This window comes from Pelecanus crispus, chromosome 1 (genome assembly GCF_030463565.1).
Source record: "Pelecanus crispus isolate bPelCri1 chromosome 1, bPelCri1.pri, whole genome shotgun sequence".
In the NCBI taxonomy this organism is placed as follows: Eukaryota; Metazoa; Chordata; class Aves; order Pelecaniformes; family Pelecanidae; genus Pelecanus; species Pelecanus crispus.
This window is the reverse complement of record NC_134643.1, coordinates 60,208,305-60,232,777: the sequence shown is the minus strand read 5'-3', so window position 1 is coordinate 60,232,777 and position 24,473 is coordinate 60,208,305. Positions and strand designations below refer to the sequence as shown.

Sequence of the window (24,473 nt, the reverse complement as noted above, 5' to 3'; positions counted from 1 at the left end):
TGTCTCACAGGCACCAAGCACCGGACCCAGGGAAGTAACTCTGTCTGCGTGTTCCTGATTAATTGCATGATATCAGTTTCTAACAGCTTTCCTTATCGCTAATCGCCTTTTCCGTGATTGGTAGGATAAGCTATGCACCAACATACAGACACGGAAATCCATTATTTTTACCACAGTTAAAAAAACCCCAAAAACGAAAACAAAAAACAAAAAAATGCACAATCTTTGGAACAAAAGAATTAAAGGCAGAAATTTAAAGGAAAAAAAAAATACATATTCAAAGAACATAGTGAGGTATAAAAAAGTATTTTCTCTTTTGTTTTTTGTTTTTCCTCCTCGTCTTGCTATAGAGTTCCTCTACTAGTAAATATTGCAATAGCCAGGCCTCATGAACTGGGGGGGCTGTCCCACTTGCAGGGGGCTCACGTCACTTCAGTAGGGGGCAAATCGGCTGTAGCCACCTCGGTATAAACTCGCCTGTAGAAATTAAATGAGAGAAGAAGAGGTTGTTAGGAGGTGAACTGTGAAGAAATACTCAGGACAGCACCCAAATGCTCTCAGAAGGACAAACGGACACATCCTGGCACTGACCCACCACCACTAGGACCTCTAAGAAGCAAGAGAGGAGAACCTTGCCTGCAAAACCAAAGACATGGCTCAGGAGGACATGGTCCTGACCAGCAAGCTGGAGGTGAAGTTTGGCAAGTCTCGGTTTAAAGGAGTTCAGTACGAGAGATGGGACTCATGAGTCCTAATCTCCGAGCCAGTTGTCTAAGCTGTCTTTATAGACAGCAGAGACCAGGACTTCTAGGATGCTCTTCACCTCACCTTAAGGCAAAGGTCTAAAATAGACACGATGACCTGGTATCCTAGAAGTACCTGCTTTTCCTTCATCGACCCTAAAGAGAATCCACATGATGAGCTCAGGCTCAAACAGAGGTGCTACACTGCAGATACCTATATTTAGGTGTCTTTTTCTCTGACCACATTTGTGTTCCAGCCTTTGCAACAACACAGATACTGTGCTGGCTAGAAGCAGATACGCAAGCATGTGTTTTCAGCAAGCTGCTCCACTCCCCTCTGATGCCAGCAAACCTCACTCCTGCCCTTGCATAACTACTGCTGGCAGGCAGGACACTGCATCATAGAATCGTTTAGGTTGGAAAAGGCCTTTAAGATCACCCAGTCCAACCATTAACCTACATTACCAAGTCCACACTAAACCAATCAAGGGTAGACTAGACTAAACCATGTCCCAGAGTGCCACGTCTACCCGTTTTTTGAACGCTTCCAGGGATGGTGACTCCACCACCTCTCTGGGCAGCCTGTTCCAATGCTTGACTACCCTTTCTGTGAAGAAATTTTTCCTAATATCCAATCTAAACCTCCCCTGGTGCAGCTTGAGCCATTTCCTCTTGTCCTATTGCTAGCTACTTGGGAGAAGAAACCAACACCCACCTCACTACAACCTCCTTTCAGGTAGTTGTAGAGAGCAATAAGGTCTCCCCTCAGCCTCCTCTTCTCTAGACTAAACAACCCCAGTTCCCTCAGCTGCTCCTCATAAGGCCTGTGCTCCAGACCCTTCACCAGCTTCGTCACATCCTTCCACTAGTGTAAGAGGAAACCAAGCGGAGCACCTTTGCTGCAAGATGTCACAAGGACAACTTATTCCTTTGTTTGCTAGAACTGATTCCTCAACAACGAGGCAACAAGAGCCTTTAAAGTTAATGAAAATGGCAAAAAAGGGTGTCTTACACCTGTAACTATTGATGATTTTTGCTCTATATATCACCCTGATACAGTTCTACTGATTCACCAACAATGTTCTGGCTCCTGACATTTCTGGTCATTCTTCTACCATCTCCTTTGTACTAGGTGATATGCAACACCAAGTGATAAATGGTCTCCTACAACCTGACTCCTTTCCTAGTGCACACACACAAACATATGAATGCAGAACAACCGGGAACCCAGCACTACAGCTAAGGACCTCCTCAACAAAAAAAGTATTTCTAGGTGAAGTTTCATTACCTGATACCCAGCTGTTCCCCTTGCTGAAAATGAGAAACGGCACAAGAAAGAAAATTCCACTTACCACAGCGCCAACTCCGTAGCTAGCGGCAGGGGCAAGGGCATGGTAAGGATCTGCTGTGTACACCCTGCCATAACTGAAGAGAGGGAGAAAAGGTATTTTTAAAAAAGAGAGGGGGGGGGGGGGGGGGGAGGTGTCACTTTGGAGGGGCAGAGAAACAGCTGTCTGACCCCAGGCAATGGAAGAAGCAGCATGCCCTTCTACACACATGTATGCATACATGCACACACATGCACGCAGGCAGCCCCTCTTTGAAGAGATCCTATGGGCATGCTGCCATGCATCACATGAGATGGGCGAGAGAACAGCCTGCAAGGAGGAATGTGGCAGAAGCCATGAGTTTAACCTGTAGAAAAGAGGTCAGCACCTTTGAAATGACAGCTAGTGCATCCCTTACCTTGCCTGATGCAATTTGGGAGGAGAGTGACTGCTGACGCTAGCGCTACTGGCACAGTAACAGCTGCTAAATGGAAAGCAGTGAGGGATTCTCCAGAATGAGAAGGGAGTATAAACTTTAATGGTCTCACATGCGCTAGGATTAAAACACGGCCTCACTGCACAGGAGATGAAAAAAAATCTTAAGGCAAGCACTCTGATGATGATAATCCTTTGTACCTATACAGAGCTGCATGTTACAGCATCCTAGAGTACTGTATGAGCTGAGCAATTTTTACTTCATGGATGGGAAGAGAAATGCACCCAGCGATTAAACAACCTGCCCAGAGTCACAGAGGAAGAAGCTGGCAAGGCAAGCCAGGTCTTTTGACTCTGAGGCCGTAACCACACTGCCTCCTTTGTGCAGAGAATCACAAGGATAGGGAAGAGGCCAGGATTTGTGCCAGCTCACATACACCGGAGGGCAATACTGCCTGGGAGCAGAGAGACAAACCGTGCATTCAAGTCTTTCATGTTGGGTTGTCCATGCATGTGTGCACGTGCGAGTGCAAGTAAGACAAAGAAACAGAGAAAGAAGTACTGTAATGGACCAATGCTCCTTGAGTCCCTGAGCACAGCAAGCTAGCCCCCATGGACACCTCCGCCTTACATACCCATCGCTGTAAGCTGCTGCAGCGGCTGCAGCTGCCGTGGCTGCTGTTGCAGTAGCAGGCTGTGCATATCTGTAGGCTGCGTATCCACCCTGCAGGAGAGAAGAGAACTGACTTTACAGATACCTGTCCACCCACGCAGAGCATAAAAAATAAAAATAAAAAAAAAAAGTCACACACATCACAAGGAGAGGAAGTGTTTCAAACTGCATCAGCTCCCATGTCATGTCTATCGCAAGCATCGCCCATTAACTCATGTATATTCCTTTCCTCAGGAGGACCAGGGAGACTCTTCCATTACCCCGTTTAGCAGAAGGAATAAACTAAACCAAGCTTGAGAATAGTTATATCCCTGCAGGAAATTAAATTTGGCATGGAGGAACTGAAAACCAGAAGAGAGCTGAAATCTTGCATGCAACATAGTTTTTATGTCCCCTTCCTCTTACACTGGGGAAATCAGAGGTAGGCACTTTCTGCAAAGTGTGTATTTTAGAAAGGGGACCATTCAGAGAAATTCCTGCTTTTTCTCCCTCTACCTGTTTTTTAAACCCAAAAGGCTCGAATTTCATTTGGTCCAGATGCGTAAAAGTATTGATAGCCAGAGAAGCCATACAGCAATCAGGAAGAGATGATCAGAGAAGACAGTCCCTGGTGGTCTCAGGGCTGGCAACAAGCAAATTGACATGGATACCAACCAGACCGTTTTCCCCTCCCTCCATGTAAGAAGGAAACAGGTCAGGGGAAATTATGCCAGAACAGTCTGTATTGTTGCTGCATTTTTGCTCACGCTACACACCTGTAGTAAAGGCCTTTAAAATGCTTACACTGATAAGAGGTTGTCCTGGTTTCGGCTGGGATAGAGTTAATTTTCTTCCTACTAGCAGGCACAGTGCTGTGTTTTGGATTTAGTATGAGAAGAATGTTGATAACACGCTGATGTTTTAGTTGTTGCTGAGTACTGCTTATGCTAGTCAAGGACTTTTTCAGCTTCCCATGCTCTGCCAGGTGCACAAGAAACTGGGAGGGGGCACAGCCAGAATAGTTGATCCAAACTGACTAAAGGGCTCTTCCATACCATATGACATCATGCTCAGTATATAAGCTGGGGGTGGGGGGGGGTGGGGGGGGGTGGGGGGGGCGTTGGCCGGTGGGGAGAGATCGCTGCTCGGGAACTGTCTGGGTATCGGCTGGCAGGTGGTGAGCAATTGCATTGTGCATCACTTGCTTTGTATATTATTATTATTATTACTATTTTACTTTATTTCAATTATTAAACTGTTCTTATCTCAACCCAGGAGTTTTTTTTACTTTTACTCCTCCGATTCTCTCCCCCATACCACCAGGGCAAGGGGAGTGAGCGAGCGGCTGCGTGGTGCTTAGCTGCTGGCTGGGGCTAAACCACAACAGAGGTAGTTACTAAAAACATACTTACAGCTGGGTTGGCAATATGTGAATCCTGACCCAGAGGAAGACCTGTGAGTCTTCTCCTGGAACTCCCACAAGGCGCTCTTGGGGCAGAGGAAGACCTGGCTCAGATGGGCGGCTCTGCACACCCTGCAGTAACGAAGGACGGAGGCCAGCCACCTTTCAGACCAGGGCCAAAGGCTGCATGGCAGGCAGCAAATAGGGCTCTGAAGCCCAGGTTAGATCCTTCTTTATTGTACACTTCTGAACACCTTTTTGTTAACTTTGGGGGGGGGGTGGGGGGGTGGGGGGGGTGGGGCAATGGTAAATGACCCGTGGCTTTGATTTGCCAGCAACACAATGAGCCATAAATAACATCAGAAAATTCCAGTTTGCTTCTGGCTTGCTTTTTTTTTCCCCTCCAATTGACATTTCAGAGTTTGAAGGACCAGAAGGCAAGACTTATGCTCTTCACCTCCAGAATCAACTCAACATACCTCTACCACTTCCCTAGAGATCTTTTGCATATATGTAACTAAGTACAAGATTAGCTCTACTACAGGACTGCTTGCTCAGCAGTGCTCCGTTTTGGGCTAGGTAGCTTTTAAATTAGAAGTAATGATTTTAAGTTCATTTTGGTGGCTTTTGTGGGGCCTGTGTTAACCCCATGAAGGCTAACGTGCTCTTCAAAACACACCTGGAGACCCTTTCCTACTCCAGAGGAAAAGGACTTACAGCCTCTTCAATCTTCTAGTTAACAGAAGAAAGAGCAACACAAATCTACACCTCTGAAACATCACCACATGCCTGAAAGAGATGTCATGGTACAGTTTTGCCCTTTTAATTAATCTAGCTGTTTCAATCCCTGCATTTTGGATTGAAGGTTTGGGGAGGTTTAGCTTGGTTTTGGCATGCTATCATTGCACCACCATTACTCCCACCTCCAAAACATGACTGAGATGAATGAGGTGCAGCCTTAATCCAAATCAAACCTTCGTTGGCCTCACTAAAGACAAAACTTCATACCAATGCCACTGTAGTATTTGCTTAAGTTTACAAGCTTCCTGAACTCTTGATGGGGTCTGTCACTTGGGCATGGCGTACAAGGCATTTTTGCTTGGCACAACCCTCCTCAGGGCAGCCGGCTTCAACGCACACCTGGATTCCCACTCTGCCCCACACTGGCCAGCCACATTTCAGATCAGAAACCTTTTCAAATGTGCCTGGTACATCTCTGAACATGACAGCGAGATGCAGTTTGAAACCAAAAAAGGGTTATCATGTAATTCTCTTTTAACTCATGTCTCTCATAAAGGAAAATGAAACGAAACCAAACCAAAACAAAAAAAAAGAAGAAAAGAAAAGAAGGGTTGGAATCAGGTGTGGGAGGGGGAATGGCGTAACATTTATTAATCAAAATTAAAAACTAAGCATGCTGACATCTGGAGCTAGAACAACCAGCAAAGTCACCACGTTCAGACTCATATTGGCTAGTTCTATCCATCCCAGCATTCTCTTGGGACAGCAGTTCGCCCTAGGCTCTACCACAAGCTCAGTGAAGTACACAGCCTCAAGTACTAGAGCGTGCAGCCACAACAACCTGCTATTACGGAAACAGTCAGTCACCACTGGAGTTAACATTCCAACCTTAACGACTCCCGCAGCCTCCCGCCCTCGCCCCCCAAAATGGCTCCCACCCTAGCCCTGTCCCACACCACAATGTTAATAATTATAACAAGCAATAACCCATCTGTTATATCAGAGAAGGGAACAGAGACTCCACTGAGAGATTTAGAGCGGGATGTTAACATTTCTTCAGTCAACTGCACAACAAACAAAAAAAACAGGAGAAATAATTCATTGGAGAAATGAAGTTAAGAAATAGCTGACATGTGTATTGCTTTTTAACCATGCACTGATGCAAAATTGAAGCTACTGTTAATTTAAAAAAAAAAAAAAAAAAAAAAAAAAAAGAAGTCACAGGATAGAGGTACACACGCACGGGCAGACCCGCTTAGTTCAACGCGGTCTGCAAATTCTACTTGTGTGTACTTCAAATAAAACCAAAAATGGGGATTATAATGGCCATGGTACGTTCCTGTCATAGGAGCAATGAGTGTGGACAGCTGGGGGATTTCTGACACGGGGATGTATTTAGCATGACCAGCAGGTCCAAATACACCAAAACAGGGTGAAGAAAAGAGGAGGAAAGTTGCAACTATTACTCATTACTTCGTAAATGCTTTCACCAAGCTCTGTGACCAGTACAGAGCACAGGAGACACTGTGCAGGTTGCCTTACTCAGCTGATGCTCCTGTTCTCCATAACCCAGGACCCACCTATAACTCCATCAATGCATCTAAAGCCCTGCTCAGCTTGTCCAATGCATCAGTTATTTTCTCCTGCTATTCCTGTTCACACACAACTTTAACTGGTATGCAGAGCTCATCCATAACTTCAGCTACATGGTCCTACCACCCCTAGTGATTTCTGATGCCACTCACTTTGGGTACTCTAGTAAATATAAACTGTAACAGAGTAGAGCATCTTCAACAAACATGGACAATCGTGTTTCCCAATAAAAGAAATAATAATAATAATAAAAAAAATAAAGCCCTTGCTAGCTGCTCCACGGTCCTCCAGTGCCACAGCAAACTGCAACAGAAGACACCATTGAGTGGTGTAGTCCCTGAAACCCAGGACAGCCATGCAAACCCCCACTCCATCTATTTAAGTGAAGTGATTCCACAGGGACAGGTTTACCCATTTAGGTTCAGCTTTCAAAAATCTTTAGCCTCATCTCAAAATAAATGAGTGTGGCTGAGCTTCTTGCAAAGATGTTAAGTCAGAGACATTTCTATCAAAGGGACAGTTTAAACGCTGCCTCGACAAGGAAACAGGGGAACTAAGGAAAAGGCTTACACATTTTTAGTGGGTAGTAAGTAACAACCGAAAGGACTGTCTAAATCAAGATTGGTCCCTTCCGGTACAGTCTTTTGGATTGTCTGGGGAGCGTGCGAGAGAGATGAACACAACCCTAAATGTTGGTTATCTTAATTCAAGTTCTCTTTCTCTGGATAGCCTGCCAGTGTTGCTGGGGCTGTGCTAAACCCCTTTCCCCATGTGAATGTGTAGCGCTTGAGCCTACAGATGTTAATTGTCAGACAATCATATTTGCTCAGTTATTCACAAAAGCCCAAGTTTAAAATTACTTTTCTGTGATGTTATCGTCCTCGGCTCATCAATGAAGCAAGAAAATATTTTTTTAAACTCCTTCTTTAACATTAGATGATAGCTTTTTCAATATTGTCATATATTCTCTGAAATAACACAAACATGGCAAAACAACTTACACAGGAAGCTGCAATCCTAAATAAAGCAGCATTCCAATTACTGAGCATGTTAATGTAGATAAATGACCACTTTAAGACTATACAGTTCAGCTCAAAGTAAGCCCATCTTCTCTTCCACTCTTCAGGTCCATATTAGGTGATCAATCCAATGAGAACATGAGGAAATGCAACACTACTGCTTACTATGTCAGTGTATCCTATGGTATAAGCCTCCCTTTTCTTTTTCCCTTGCTGCCTGAGACAGGCGCACAAAGTGTGTTGCTGGCCCTCTTTACTCCAAAGAGCCTTTATGCCACTAAGACACAAGCATTCCCATAACCCTGGAGAAATGTGTAACTCATGGTACCAGTTAGATAATGTTTGACCACCTGCCAGGTTTAGGCAGCGAGCCCAATTTTAGGATCTTTTATTCGTTGTGTCTCAAATGTGTCTTCTCCACCCACAAACTATGCCCTATAACAGAAGTTAAGAAGCAGAAAGTGCTAGAACTGTTTCCAGTATTTCTGTATTAGAAGGGTGGCATACGTGCACCAGGAATGAGCATGAATGAATTAAAAGAGGTGACAGGACAACGGTGTCCATTGCAGCAGGTGCTTCTACATGGTAATGGGACAAGCATGACCTTGTTAACCCTTCCACTGAATTTACATTAGTATTTTTTTTTGGAATGAAATGCTACTCGGTGTGAAATCTGGACACACGCCGCCCTGCCATAGCGGGGGCTCGGATCACACGTGAGTCTGCGCTGCCCTAAAAAAGCCTCTGTTCCCATCTCTAATGTGGTGCTGGAATGGTTAGTATAATTCAGTTTTTTCCACTGCAATCCACAATCTGATCGGTTGGCAGGTCACACTGGCACTCCTACCTGAGGTATTTTAGCGCTAATGATTGGTTCCTGTAAGACTATTCTATAACAGAACACAGGAAGAGCAGTTCAAAAAAACACAGCTGTGGAAAGAAACAATCATACAAACAGCCCGCGGCGGGGCTCACCAGCCTTTTCTTTCCAGTGGATGCAAGCACGCTTTTCACAGGCAGGAGCAGTCTTCGCATGGGTGGGTTTGTTTGGGTTTCCCCCCCGCCGCCCAGATTGACCCCATTTGTAGAAGAAAGATAACCTTTCTTAGGATCCAAAATGAAGCCCTCTGCATCCTGGGGCAGGTTGTTTTATGAGTTCAGGTGTCTTGCCAGAGTGGGACGCATCCAACAAGAGATGGAATGCCTTCTTCACAGAAGAAATGGCTAGCAGGATGGTTGCCCCAGGAAAGAAAAAAGGAGTGAGGAAGAGGAGGAGGAGGAAAATGAGAAATCGGTGCATAACATGTATGCAGAAAAAGCAGCCCGAACTTGGGACACTTCCCCTTCATCTTGCCTGCTGCTAACTACTCCCTGCCAGATCAGCTCCTTTCCACCCTTTCCTGACACAACCTTAGGGATTCAGAAGACCTAAGGGAACCTCAATTTAACCTTCCACCCAGTCCTAACTGAAGCACCCTCTGCCATCCCCTCCACAATCTGAACAAGCCTTTCACAGCAACCAGAGAGACATAAGCACTGCAGTGAAAAGCACAACAGATCAGTGGGGCACAGGGACACTGTAATCATTCCACCTGTGCCAAGCAAATTGTTTGGAAGGGTAAATTCACATTTGAATTATGTTAACTTTTTCCTGAGCTCCATTGGAGGGCTCTGGGCAGCAGTAACATAGGAAAAAGCACCACCATCTACCTTGCTGAGTCCCCTCTTCTATCGTCCTGCTTTCTGACAGTGAGGCCAGACCCACCAACAGCAAAGTTGTCAGAAGTCCACCTAATGGTCCTAACCTGATGTGGGAGCTTGGTTTTGTGTTACGTGATGCTACTGCACTGCAGCACCAAGTGCTTACAGGGATTCTTCATTAGTGAAGTCTCTGTCCTTAAAACATGTTAAATAAGCCTCTCCTCCCCACCTGCAATGGAAGCTCTGAAGGAGCTTTCTCAAAAGAAATAGGAAGTAACCCTGGCCAGTCTTCCTTTTCAACATGACAGCCTCTTATGTGTCATAATCTGAGGGAAGGGGCATTAAGCACTGCTCATTTGCTTGCTTAACTGCCGTAGCAAACTCAGCAGTCTGCAAAGATGGTGTTTTAGGAGTGAGGCAGGAAAACCCAGAACCCTGTATAGTCCTTGCCACAGTTTTATAAAGGAACACTTGACTAGGCAGATCAATTTTTAGAGGACTGCGCGCACGATAGTATATGTAAGAATGAAGAAATACACCCAGTATCTCTATGCTCAAAGAGCATGTCTTCCAACTGCTGTAACTGTGTTGGGAAAAGTGCCTTTACGAGACTTGACCCTCCATATAAGCCAACAAAATCCAAAGGCCAATTCCATCCACTATCTTGAGCCTAACCCCAGGGTCCTCTTTATAAATGTCAGGTGTAGCACCTTCAAAGGAGCAGGGGTGTGAAATCCATGCAGATGACTGCGCCGCTACTCAATACAAAACTGCCCCAGCTCCAAAGAGCCGTTACTTACAGTACCACAAAAGGGAACTCTGCTAGAGTTAGGCAGGCCACAAGTTGCGATGGCAGCAGCAGACCTGAACGTTTTGGCTTTGGAAGGCATATTCCTACCACAGCTGCTCTGCAACAGTTCCCCATCGGAGAGCTTTTCTCACTGGCCAGTCAGAATCCCTCCATCCATGACCCACCTACGTATACACAGATGCCCTGGAGAATTGCAGTACAGACTGGCTGGGTAGGACGAAGACAATGACAGGACAAAGCCTCCTGTGCTATCAGAGCTAATTCCCAGATGTGGGAGGCTGCTGACTCTTCTAACCGAACATCTCCACATATTTGTTCTTTACAATTCCCCAAGGAGGCGAGAGAATCTAGCCTATTTAGGCACCATTTCTACCAGCGAAATGAGATGTCAGTTTTCACTCTAGCATCTCGGTCTCCATTTTTAATCAGTGCCAGTGTCTTCCCCAAAGGGATAATCTCCACATCCCAGTGGCACATGAACATTTTTAAACATACAGCTTGCTCAGTTTAGTGTGGGCTGCACAAATCAAACCTGAAAGGGCCCCAAGAGGGGAGAGAAAGGGGAGGGTGGAGGGGGAGAAGGAAAGGGAAGGTCTGAGGCTAAACCAGTCCTGTTATTTTTATATCCAAATTATGTAAACGAGAGAAGTGTTGAGAGAAATTTTAATTTGCTAATCATCTCTCAGGTTGATTAGTAGCAGTGTGCATGTGGGGGACAGGACACCCAGTAAACTGACCCTGGCAATGATCAGGAAACCCAAAGGCTTAGCTCTTGCACCCAGGGGCAAGCGCAGTGACAGAGAAGCATGCTTGCATTCCTAAATATATAAATATATATATCCACAAGGAAGAAGAAAATTAAAGTAAATGATATTTAAAAAAACAAACCAAACCAAACAAACAAACCAAAAGAAAGGAAAAAAAAAAAAAAAAAAAAAGGCTGGCTTGTCAGGGGTTGGGGACAAGAAGGCTCCGGTGTGTGTACTTACATAGAGGTCAGCACCGTAAAATCCGTCCTGGTAAACCACACTGCAGAAAATCCACACAAAAACAAAAAAACAAAAAACAAAAAACAAAAGAACAGAAAACACATTCCGGTTATTGAGGACGGCAGCATGCACATGCGTTTTACACAGGCAGGTGATGTATGAATCCACAACCTGGGCTTTTGGCAGGAGCAAATCAGCAAGAGAATGTGTGTGCGCACGCACGCTAGACGGCTCCAAGTCATCTTCCATGGCATGCAAAGGGGGAAGGGGCGGGCAGAAGGGGAGACAGTATGCAAAGGAGAGAGGGAGGGGAACCACCATCTTGTACAATAAAAATAGACTCAATAAGATCTGATGTCCTGAAGAAGAGAAAGAAGGGTTTAGAAACCTCCACTCTGGTTATTCTCCTGGGATGATTTTAGTTAGCCCCTAAACACATGGAAACGTTGGCTTCATGAAGTGGGCGTGTGAAATCGAGGAGCCCCTCAGAAGGCATCCCACAGGGGCTGGAGTCACCTATGTCAGAAGCACGTTTCAGAGAGTTGTGTATGATTACGTATTTCGAGCTTCACAGGGCTGCATGACTTTGTTTCTGACATCCATACATCACCTGCTTTTACCCTGCACATTAGACATGCGATAAGATTTGGCTGATCACACAAGCATGCAAAGTATTATTATTCAGCATCTTAAAGAACCAATGCAACACCTCAGGAAAACAAGTCAATCAATTCTGATCAAAGTAAACACAGAGAAATGTAATTAAAAAGAAAAAACCAAAAATACCCACAATGCATTGCTTTCACAAGCAGAGATAATGAGCTAAAAAGGTTAGGTGACTGGTCCAAGGTCCAAGAATTGAAAGGTGCAGTGGGAGTCCCTGGTAGTAACGACCTATTCTGTAGCAGAGAGGAGCAACTGGAAGGGTTTCCATGGGATGGTGCTTTTTCTGCTTTAAGCCATAGTTTTCTTTCTCTCAGAACTTCAAGCAGGAAAACCGTTAAACCAGAGCCTGGGGTTCCCAAAGAGCCACTCTTACCAGAGCATTCGCTAGCGTAAGACTACGCAGCTCGCTCTGGGGACAGGGGTCGGGAAGGATGAGGAAGGAAGAGAGGGGATGCCCCCCACCCATTTGAGTTCAGCATATGCTTCATAATGAGGCATTTCCTCCTGCTTTGTACTCTGAATAGCTCCGCACAAACTCACTCAAGGCTTTAAAAAACATCAGCCCCGCCATCTGTGATGTTCATGGATCTGATGTGCATGACTTACCAGTAGCATTAAGGAAAAAAAAGGTATGGAACACTAGCTTTTCTTTTGATTATCGTTTTTTTACTCAGATGGAATGTGAAATAATGCCAAGAGCCTGCCAACCTCAGACACCCACCTATTGTAAGGCACGCACACACAAAAAAAGCCCAGCAGATCTTGCCAAAATTCTGCATGCTATTACTAAAAAATAAAATTAAATTAAAAAAACCAAAATCTGTTGCAGTGTTAGCTACTGCTTGAATAATTTAGTCTTGCTGTCTTCCCCAGGAAAAGTACACTCCATTCCCAATGGACAGAGTTACTACGGTCTCCAAGAGCGTTGGGAGCAGATATGAAGATAGAGACCCTTGTTAGAGGAAGAGGGGAGCCACTTCAGCAGGGAGAAGCAGGCCATAAGATAATTTTTGTTGAAGCTAAATTTTTACAACCACATAACAAAGAATTTGGCTCCCAGGGCAGTGACTTACATTGCTGGGTTCTCTATCTAGGACCAGGAGCGTTTTAGCAGTGATACTCCACCTGCTCCTGCAGGAAAGGCAAATGCATGACAGAGGAAGTGACTGTTGGTTTATGAACAGGTTAGCAGTTTTAACAGTTATTCCGAACACAATCAGTTGGATGAATATAAGCATTACCACATTGGATCAGGCCACTATTCCTGTAACTTAGGATCCTGTCAGCAAGAGATGCTAGCATCAGCTCTCCAGAGCAAACTGCAAGGAACACTAATAACAGGTAAGAGTAAGACTTCCTGAATCTAAACAACAAAGCACACGTGGATCGTCCATCTCTCCTTCAGTTAGCACTTAAATGACACCAACTGCCAGGGCTGAAATTTAGCAAGGTTTATTTATATGCTAGAATATCCATATTTGTGATTCTTAATGCTAGCAAAAACTGAGAGAATTTCTTCATTTGAGAACCAGACAGACCATTCTGGTTATGTAGACTGACCAGAAGCATAAAGCAGTCCAGCAGCCCATCAAATCTCAGTGGCATCTGCAAAAAGCCCACTAGCTGAGCTAAAACACATCCACGAGAAAAAGAAATACGCTGGTTTTGTAAAGCAGCCATCATATCATTTAGGTGTACCAACAGTTGACTTTGTTTTAAAAGGAACCAAAAAAACACTCCAAATCCCCAAAGCTCCCTACTGCCTTCTATCTAGTCTGACTTCTACCTACTTTTGGCTTCGAATCAGTGAATCCTCTACATATTTACACTCCTAGATGAAATTATTCTTTACTGTGGCAAGCCTACTCTTTATATAGGTACTTAATGACCATGAACGAGTCAATGCTTAACCTATAGTTTGAGAAATAAAATTGATCAAGCTTATTTAGTTTTGAGTTTTACAGTAGGCAAGGGTTTTTTTTTTCCAGACTGACTTAATTCTTACAGCTTTTGGTCTGAAGTGTCATTTGTCAGCATTCTTGTTTAGAAAGCATGGCTGCTACAAATCAGGGCAATATTCCAGTACAGCTTTTACTCATGCTATATATCAGAGGTTATAAGGTCTCCTTATTTCTGTTGAATACCTCCTAGGTTATAAACTGAAGATTGCATTTTTATTCTGAGGTCAGGCTCAGGTGACTATCCAACGGTCTGAGCAATTGCTTTCTAAGGCATGAATAGCCTTCCCTGGATAAATGTCCATGTGCATGCGTAAGTGTGTACATTCCACATAGGCATTAGTGGAGTCTGAGTTTGAGTTCCTGAAATAAATGTTAAAACTATTAAGAGCGATATGATTTCTTGCACCTTCTTCTGGAGTATCTAGCACTAGACACTGTCAAAGCTTACTCTAACCTGAATGGCCCTCAGGTCTGATCCAGTATGGCAATTCCAATGAATTTTATTAATCTACGTTCTGTATTTTTTGAATTCTGCTAAGCTCTCAAATGCAGTGATACCGTTACGTTTTGTAACTTAAAACTTAAACACTGCTGAGGTTTGTGAAAACCAATTACTTCTACCAGGTGTGAGTTAACCTGCAGTTTACTGTCTCCTTCCACATTACTCACTATATCTTGATCACTCATGTATTGCTGACCAATCTTACAGTGTCATCTTTCCACTGGCCAGGAAGAAAGCAACTGATGCAGGGTAAGGTGTCAGGAATGTGTGCCTGCCCCTGGCTCCATGGAGGTCAACAGTGCCCGCACGGAGCGGCGGCTGTCCTACAGGTTACTGCAACATGGAACTGAACAGCACGTTTTGTATTATTTCACAAGGAATCAAACTCCCTCTACAAAGTCTCTTGTAGAGATTCAGACTATCATGATAGTCAAACACCAGAATTAATCACATCCCAGTGCTTGGGACTAGGGACAGTTCTGGGCCATTTGTGACCCTGCCTTGTTTACTGCTGCCCTGCAAATGTTTACTGGGTAGTATGCTGCCCATGAAGACATGGAATCAGTCAGCAGCGTCAGACAAACTCAACATAACATAAGTAAACACAGTCATGAGACAGTATTTGGAAGGGATAATCACTGGAGCCTGGCCCATATTCTAAATGGAAATAAACCTTTCATATGGGACTCGGGCTGGATTTATATCAAAAAAAAGCCTAGAGCCCCTCCCAGTGCACCACTCGTGACAGCCTCTTGCTAGGAATGCTCCAGCTGTTACTCCCAGGGATGAAGAGCACATCCCCCCTCCCCGGTGCAAGTATTTCATATTCTGCTAGACAGCAGCACTTAGCTCAGCTTTGCTTCTCTGTTTCACTGTGGAGCATTTCCTAATAAAACCAGACTGAGTCATTTTTAGAGCAACAGACCGACAAGTTGCAGGTCAGAGGCTATGGTTAGAGGATACAGAGTATGAACTAGGAGCAGTGGCAAAAGGAGGTGGATCTGAAAACCCAGAAGAAACACTGTTCAGGAGGCCAACATGTTCAGACAAGAGGTTTTGTTTAAAGTCTTCTGGTGAATTAAATACAAACATTGCCAGATTTCCCAGAGAGCAAAGCTAGACAGATACACGAGTACTGCAGCTTGCTTCCTTAAGCTTCATTTTAAATATCAGACTAGACTCTAAAAAGAAAGGGCCACAGTAGCTCTCACCACTTAATCTGCTACAGAAGGCACTGCAAGCTTATCCAGTATATATCAGGCCAGCTCCTTGCACTGATGTATGTGGCTTCTGCCTCCCTTCTTAATAAAAGATTTCTAATTTATTTTCTTCCATTTTGGGGCTATTCTAAAGGAAAAAAGGGTCAGTCCACTTCTCTGTGTTGGAGGATTCATTCCTACTCCTATTCTGAGAAGTTTCCTGGAAAATATGGCAAGTAAAATTCCAGCAACAGGCAATATGCATAAAGCATCCTCAAAATCATTAACAAAAAAGACAGTTTGGAAGGGATTTACCGATTTATCTGTTGTTCCATCGCACTTAAACAAACAAAAACCCAAACCAAAACTCACATACAAACCTAGTGCCCTGTATTTTTAAACAGACCACTCTTTTGTAACAGCATCTGTTCCACTGCATTACTAGTGAAAAGTCAGAGGGCAAAGAATGCTAAGGCCACGCATTCACCATTGCTTCACGTAACAGTTAGAAGAACGCTGCACTTTCGTTCTCCCTATATCCCAAACACTCCCAACTTTAAATTAATGGACTTGATTAATCTTTGTTTTAAACCTTTTTAAACCGTCTCCAACAAAGAAAGCAAATCCATTGTGGGTAACTGGCTCTTCTGTGTCCTACTGCCAGATGGTGAGGCATGAAGGTAATGGATAATATTCCTCATTCCTGGATATGAAAACACAAATGGAATGCAAAGAGCAGAACCTTTTTGGAAATTTTAGACCTTCTCTCTTTGCGTCCTTCTCAGCAGCGCTATAGCATATATAGATCAATGGGTGACGAAGACCACACAGACAATTTGAGAAATTGTAAGAAGGAATCCATCAGCGCTTTACGCTGTTGCAAGTACTGAAAATTGTTTCAGTCAAGAACTTAACGTGGAAAAATTTAGATTTCCCCCACTGGATGCCATAGTGTGCAGAATGCTCTGGCACTAGCAATATCCTGACTCTCACCATCCAGACAATTCTAGTTATTTTTTGGTTAACCAATCAGCTATTTGACACGGTTGTGCAGAGCACTCTGCTCTCGTGACCAATGCTTACCCTGGGTAGGCAGGGATGGCTGTGGGAGGTACTGCCCGAACTGCCCCATACACTGTCCTTCCTCGGCCCCTCAGATGGGCTCCCCGAAACGCGGCTGCTGTGGTGGCTGCAGTTGGATAGGGGAAGCCTGGAACTGTAAAGACAGACAAGGTGGAGGGTGAAAAGGATCCGAGCTCCTGCCCAGAGAACAACCGTCTGCTTCAAACAAAGTGACACAATAGCTCCACAGCGGTGGGACATTTTGCATCAATCCTGCAGAGGGGCATGCTTATAACCCAGCAAGCATCAGATACATACTTCCTGCTACACCATGGCCTTTGGGGGAAGAGGGGTTGCAGAGAGGTTTGGCATGCAAGAGGTTAATGCTTTGGCATGCCTCACCCACCACAAACAGGGTACAAATCCCCCCGCCTTTTGACACCGCCATGCAGTCTGGTTAGAGTCCGAGAAGCGCAGAGAGTTACTATCAATATAGCAGGCGGCTCTTCCAAAACTGCAGAGGCTCTTTAAAATAATTTGTCAAGAGGCCCTTAAAGTCAACCAACTTACATCAGTCTCTTCCCTCCTTTCCCCTCCCACTCTTTGCCACCCAATCCTCTGTATGTTCATTTTAAAGCCTGAAAGACAAGATAGCCCATATAACAGCAGCAGAGATTTCCCATAGTGCCAGTTTACTGAGAGCCCACCTTCATTTAACAAGCATGACCAATAACTGGCTCCATATATAGTGGGGCCTGCTTTATTACGCTTTACACTGGAGTAAACTGGCTCATGATGAAGTCATGTAAAACCTCAGGAGGCATCTGCAAACACGTAATAAACAGATACCGAGAGGGAAGGAGTCCCAGGGCGCAAACCCAACCCAATGTGTGTCCAGGTGCATGCCACTGGGGGCCCTGCAGACTTGCAGTTTAGCAGCTTGTATAATATGTACTTTAGGGATTTGTCTGTTTGGTTTCTCTGATTGCAAAAGGGGGAGGGGGGGCAAGGGAATGGCCTGTTCCTCACACACACCCTCCCCTTGTTCTGCAGCTTCCTCATCACTCAGAAAGACCCATTCACCAGTACAGAAACACACTGCAGATGAACAAGTTACAGCCACTGCACAGTATACTTTGGCTCAAGGTAAACTCATTCCCAGCGAGACCCATCCTTTCAAGTATATATTATACAGACTGGAGAGGAGAAGGTAACAGGTCATCATTAACTCAAGCACAGTAACAATACAGGGGCCAACGGGGGCTACTTACTGATTAAAGGAATGTAAGTGTTAATACCCCCCCTTCCTGACAGGGGCACTGCGGCGTCATTGCCCAGCGAGACATCTGCTTGAAAGCTGGACGCTAATTTAATTTTAAAAAGAATAAAAAAGAAAAAAAAAAAAAAAAAAAAAACACAAACGTAAAAAGGTTATAAAGAAACAGCAGATTGAGAACATAAACAAACACCACTGCAGTTAAATGGCAGAAGTGGAAGTGTCTACTTAAGCTCTACCTGCATATAACTCAGGGCCGTACACCGCTCCAACCACAGGACTCAACTTCCAACCTGAAACAACAAAGACTGCAGTGAATGCCAAAATCTACACCAAGAGAAGGAGCGGGCAGCGTGGGTAGGGGGAACGGTCTCTTGCGTGCGCCCCAGCTTCACATGCACAGCTCTTTCCAATTTCTGCTTCGCCTCAATCCCCCTTGGTGTAGATGGAGGCCAACTGCCTTTTTCTAATGTCAAGTTCTAGGTACAGGTCGCTGTATCAGAGGGAACAGCAAAACATCAGCTGATCTGCAGCACGGCAGAGGCGCCGCTGAGGGAATGCCAACTACCTTATATGCATATTCGCCACAAGCACCGTGCGACCCTGCGTTCCCTGCATGAACCTTGCTGCCAGCTCCTCCAGCTCCTCTCTGCTTTCACCGGGAACGCTGCAGATCCAAAACCTCTCTAAAGCCACTGGCCCAGACTGTCATCCCGGGCAAGTCAATTTATAGCCTTAAATTCTCAAAACACCCTTCTGTCTTACTTGCTAGAGATCTGCTAAAAAACAACAGTGTCTGAATTTTCTCACTAACTGAATTACACGACTACGGTGCAGAAAAGCAATTCAGCCTATTCAGCTCACATTTTCTCCTCTCTGTATTATTTTAGTATTTCCTGTCTTCTTTATGCTGCTTTTCAGGTGAAAGCTTTCCCAGAGAATTGATTTTAGTATCATCTGGATAACTGGCAAGAACTGCAAATCATCAACATAGAACCTACAAGAAAATAGTGCCTAAGGAAGTCATCGCTGGGGTATGAGGAGGAACACATTTCCCAGTCAGATCTAGAAATGTATCTGTCGTCACCCCCCACCTTTCTATCTGGGGAGAGAAGCAAACGGTGTAAAGCTAACATCATCATCTGGGCTGGCTTCCGCAAAGCACTCCTTTCAGGAAAGATCTCAGCTGTTCAGCTAGCAATCACACAGGTATTTTTATTTACATAAATCCATACCCTTCCTCTGCCTTGGAGTCCTGATGCACTTACTGCACTTGAACACCTCTAACGAGCCTAGAAACCGTATGAACAACTTTGTGAACCACAGCCCATCAACACCACCCCTTCATCTGCTGGCAGAGTATGAACGAGAGATGCAATGCACGCTCCCTCTGCAAAACTGGGTGTGCTGCTGCTGCGCTGCCCACCTTGATGGCAAAATACACGAGTGAGTGGTGGCAATGAGAGGACTGGGATCAACCCTCAAATTTAGTAACAGTCGTATGACCACTCGTCAGCATGCCTTAAGCCTGGCCTAATACTTCACACCTTTGCGTAGCTTTAAAGCTGGCTTTTAAGTTGATGGTTGCAAAAGCAAAATATTCCTGCCCATTATCAGGGTTTCACAAGTAAGCCAAGTTTTGTTACTAAATAGTCACATGCATTTTCTGCCCCTGTTTTCAGGACAACATAACATGGCTGCATTGCCTTTTACTACAACATCTCCTGGTTCCTTTCAGACACTGAGACTCAAAATCCCAGCCTTTCTGCCTGCCCCTGTTTCCCCAGTTCAGTAACCAAAAAAAAGATTTACTTGCCAAGAGCCACACAACAAGTCAGTAGCAGAGCCACAAATAAAATTCCTATCTTCTGACTTCTGAGACTTACGTTGTAATCAAAACAGATTCTCACACTAGCAACTACCTATATGCAGCCTCCTGCCTTGTTGAAGCTCTTTGCAAACATTTTCAGACCAAAAAGAATTTTTCTGCCTGTTTCAGCACAAAGACTCAGATTCAAAATCTGTATCAAAGCAGCATTCAGTTCTGTTGGGGGAAGAACGACTTTTTATGCTATATATGCCTATGCGATAAAATTACTGCATAGACAGAAGAACCAAGATACCCTGATGAAACAGGATTCTTCATCACCCAAACAACTTGGTCTTTCTCTATTCAGGTTCACTGGAAAATGACTGCACAGAGGCACAGTCTGTAACAAAAAGTGAGCAAACAAGCAGTGCAATGCCTCTGTTTTCCCGGCTGCTTGGGGACAGCTGTACTTTTACAGAATGTAAACTGGGACATATCCAATTATGTATCCTAAGTTGTGCTTCTGCATTCATATTTAGGTATCTACATGATGGCAATGAGACTCAGGAGTACTGCACGTCCCACTGTACAGCATCAGCTTGCTGTAGTGGCAGGAAACCCATCGGTCCTTGGCTTCTTTTCCTAGCTTGGCCACTTTGGGCACGTCACTACTCCTCTGTCCCCACTTCTCCATCTGTAACACAGTATTCCTCCATAAATGCTTAGAAATTCTACTGAAGAGTAATGCTATAAATTAGGGTTTGTGCAGTTTTTGTTTATTTCTTTTTTTTTGTTGTTGTTGTTGTTGTTGTTTGGGGTTTTTTTTTTTTATCCTGAGGAGAGGCCATGACTTTTCCCTCACCAGGAAGCTTTTGCCTTCCCTCAAACCTTTCAGCTCGTCATTAGTACAGTCTCTCTTACCATTTGCGTAAGGTGTGACCATCTTCTTATTGGTCATCACTCGCGCTGTGGCGTTGTTAACCTAAAAGTAAGAAAGGGGAGGGGGGGAGAGGGAAGGAAGCATAGGACATTAGGGAAAACAATGGAAAACTCTCAGATAACACAAACACACTACACTTCTCTGAGCAAAAAAAAATTAAACAACTAATTTTACAAGAATGCAATCTTTAAATTACTTTTAACGGTTGCCATTTAATTATAAAAGTTACAGCTAAATGTGGCACTTTAAAATTATGCATTAAACAAAAGGCCAACGAGAGTAAAGGGCAGATTCTCCGCCACCCTGCCACCCCTTGGCACGTGCTTATTTTCAGCTCATTGATCAAAAGGGCAAAACTTTGGAGGTTTTCTCCAGGTTCTGTCCGAGAGGCAGCAATAACTTCTGCAGCCCAGGGCAGGGGAACTGAACCAGGTGATGCACAAGCTGACTTGTTTCTCAAGCTCGCTGCTGGGATTGGGGCCCAGCAGGTCGCTGGCAGGCATACATTTTAGATAGAAAAATGTAACCTGGAGTCCATCAGCTTTAGATTTGAACTCCCAAGGCTTGAGGGGATTTCTGGAACACCACCAAGCGTCTGGATGGTCTACGTTCACCAATGTCCTCCCCATCATTTTCAAATCTTTTTCCAGGTTATTTTTTCCTTGTCACAAATCTCATGGGGCAAAAAGAGGAAATACATAGCAGTTAGACCTGGGTCTTTTTTTTTGTTGTTTTATTGTGCCCTCCACCCTCTTTACAGAGCTCTGCATAGTTCCAAGCAGTTTGGTTGCTCAAGCAAGTGGGGTGTTACCACAGAGATGGTGCTGATAAAGAAAAGATGGACCAGTTTGGAAGCCAAGTTACTGCAGCCCTGTGTCAGACAGCCTCAAAGTTCTTGCAAGGAGGGTGAAGTCTTTATACAACATCAATATTTTACCAAAACCCATGCCAAATGGGAATTGAGGCCAGGGTGAAGAAGAAAAAAAAAAAAAAAAAAAGATATAAAAATAAAAGCTGCTTCGGGCCCTTGAGACTTAGGGATGGTAAGCGTACACAGGGTGGGGAGTCTGGAGCTACATTTACTCTCGTTTCAGCCCCAAAACAATAGAAACATTACACATTTAAAAAGAAAGAATGGGAAACAACAATGATGAGACTGAGAGCATGCAGTTAAACACACACAGATAAAAGAAAGAAAGAAAAAAAAAAAAAAAGAACCCACAATTGATTTGGAGGGTGGGGAGGAGGGAGTAGATAGGGTCTCACAGACAATCATTAAGATGGAGCGAGTGCCTGAAATCAGCTGCTACAGCAAAGTGCAACACAAGCACTTAAAGGAAAAATTGCCAGAACCGATCAGAAACCACCAGTCAGCAGAGACCAACAGCTGCATTTAACCGAGTAAAGAAATAAATGGGGTGGGGGGTGTGTGGGGTGGGGGGGGAAGAGAAAAGAAACAGTAACAGCTACAAACAGGTCTCAGAAAGAGAGAGCAGCAGAAAGAAGGGGCAGGGGAGAGAGAAAATGGGTGCATTAATAAAAACCAGCCAAACTGGAGTTCAGTAACTCTGAGTAAGATGTGCAAGGGGAAATCACCATGAAGTCAGTAATCAAACAGCTCAGACTGCTACAAAACGATATGTACATCCAAAATCCAGGCGGCATTACTCAACAGCATTGAAAATAAAAGGGGGAGAAGGGGGAAGGAGGTGGGTGGGGACAACAAGTCAAATCACATTTCGTAGTGTTAATGTGAGATGGCAGATGGATTTTTTCTTTCTTATTTAATTTCGGTTTTTTTGTAATTTTAAGAAAAATTAAAAAAAAAAAAAGCTTCTTCTCTAGTGCTTTTGTTTCACTTACCGCCAACTCGTACCATCGCCAGCATTGTGTATAGTTACCATGGAAAGAGTGAGTCAAGTGAAGGGCCCTAAACGCTAAACCATCGAAAAGGGAAATAAAAAAAACAAAACAAAAAAAAGCAAAATATGCAGACATCTTACTCAAAAACGGCGGCTTTTTTGTTTTAATATTTGTACTTTTTTTTTTCTTTCTTTTTTTTTTCCTTTTAAGAAAGAGGGAGAGAGGGAAGATGCCAGTTAGCCTTCAACACAGTGGAACACCAACCTGGTCAGGCATGCCCAATATATGGCCATGTTGGCCAGCCAACATTAACCCTTCACTCCCCTGTGGTGAGAGCTAGAAACTTTAAGGATTAGCTTTCACCAAGCTTACTCTTGACCGTGGGCAGGTCAAGAAACCGCCAGTGTGTATAGCACAGCCCACTCGGGGCTTCTGCCCCTTGTCTCCCCTCCCCTCCCACCACGGGCATCATCTCACACTTGCATGGAGGAGAACTGGCCTCAGAGGAAAGAGAGGATACTGGCTGGCCCCCTGCTTTCTGTTTTGGACACAGAGTTAGAAGTCGGACAGTACTCTTTCAGTTAGTTTTGTTCAGGTCTGTAACAGGAAATCGGAGCCTCGCAAACTGAAGCAAAGGAAAAATCAAGACAGCAGAAGGGCAAAAATTTGGAGTGGGTAGGAAAAAAACTTAATAAAAGAAGAAAAGAAAAGAAAAAATACCCAAAACAACAATAAAAATATTCCATAAGGGGTGTAAATTTTTATACATTTCAGTGCAGGGAGGTGAAGGACACAGACAAACACACACGCACACACGAGACTGGGATCCAAATGTGAAATAAGTGAGGCAAGACACAAAAAGAAATCAAAAGAATAAATATAAAGAAGAAATTGAATTACTGAAGACATGCACCTCGATTTTACGGCCCTCTACCACGGTGCCGTGTAATTTCTCCCTGGCCCTGTCTGCATCAGCACTATTCTCGAAAGTTACGAACCCGAATCCCTGCATGCAGCGGGAGAAGGGGGGAAAACATGCACATCGTTATATATTGAAATACTGATCTCTAGGTAAATAGAGAAAAAATATCACAGTATGAAATCAACATCAGCACAACTCAGCAATAACCTCCTAGAGTCACATTGTTGGTTCATGCATGTTTCATAAATGAAAGAAATTAAATTCAATAAAATAAAGGAACTGTAATCATAATAAGAGTAATTAAAAAAAAAAGAAAACATAAAAGCAATTGAGGCCAGACCAAAAAAGAAGTACAAAGTTACTCGAGACAATTTTGTTTGGTTTTGTTTGTTTGTTTAAAACCACTAAACCCTGCTCCAACATAGGCAAGCTGGTCAAGCCCAAGCGGGGCTTCTCTCCCCTCTGCTAATTGACACACATGCTTTGCAGGACCCCCCGCCCACCCCAGACACAGTACAGGACATCGACACTGAGCAGCACTTCGTTCTCTTGAGAAACTGCTACGAGAGTGAGCAGCGATCTGAGTTCACGCCTGGCACCAGGAATTCTGCGAAGCTTTGGGCAAATCAAACACTGAACCTTGCTTTTCCCACCTGTAAAATGGAGACAATAATAATTACCTACCTTAGAAAACTGCTGAGAGGAAGGGCTGTTTGTAAAGCATCCCTTGTAAGCTCTTCGGGGCACAGCTGATGTCTACTCCTACGCCTGTTAACTTCCCTAATAACGCATGGGGCCCTGAAAGTAAGCAGGGCTTCTAGGTGGCACCATCAAATAAACATTACTTAACATGAAGAT

At 44.2% G+C, this 24,473-nt stretch overlaps 1 protein-coding gene across 1 annotated transcript in view; it reads right to left on the bottom strand.

Annotated features, from left to right (window-relative positions):
* Positions 1-422: 422 nt before the first annotated feature.
* The window catches only part of RBFOX2 (RNA binding fox-1 homolog 2), a 170,800-nt gene continuing 146,749 nt past the window's right edge, over positions 423-24,473 (bottom strand). Inside the window, exons 6-15 of the mRNA XM_075722115.1 lie at positions 23,607-23,699; positions 20,812-20,872; positions 18,320-18,373; positions 18,076-18,168; positions 16,826-16,958; positions 11,415-11,454; positions 6,289-6,365; positions 3,142-3,230; positions 2,096-2,168; positions 423-477 (exon numbers count right to left, since the gene is read on the bottom strand). Coding sequence (XP_075578230.1) covers positions 423-477; positions 2,096-2,168; positions 3,142-3,230; positions 6,289-6,365; positions 11,415-11,454; positions 16,826-16,958; positions 18,076-18,168; positions 18,320-18,373; positions 20,812-20,872; positions 23,607-23,699 — 768 coding nt within the window. The remainder of the gene's footprint in view (positions 478-2,095; positions 2,169-3,141; positions 3,231-6,288; positions 6,366-11,414; positions 11,455-16,825; positions 16,959-18,075; positions 18,169-18,319; positions 18,374-20,811; positions 20,873-23,606; positions 23,700-24,473) is intronic.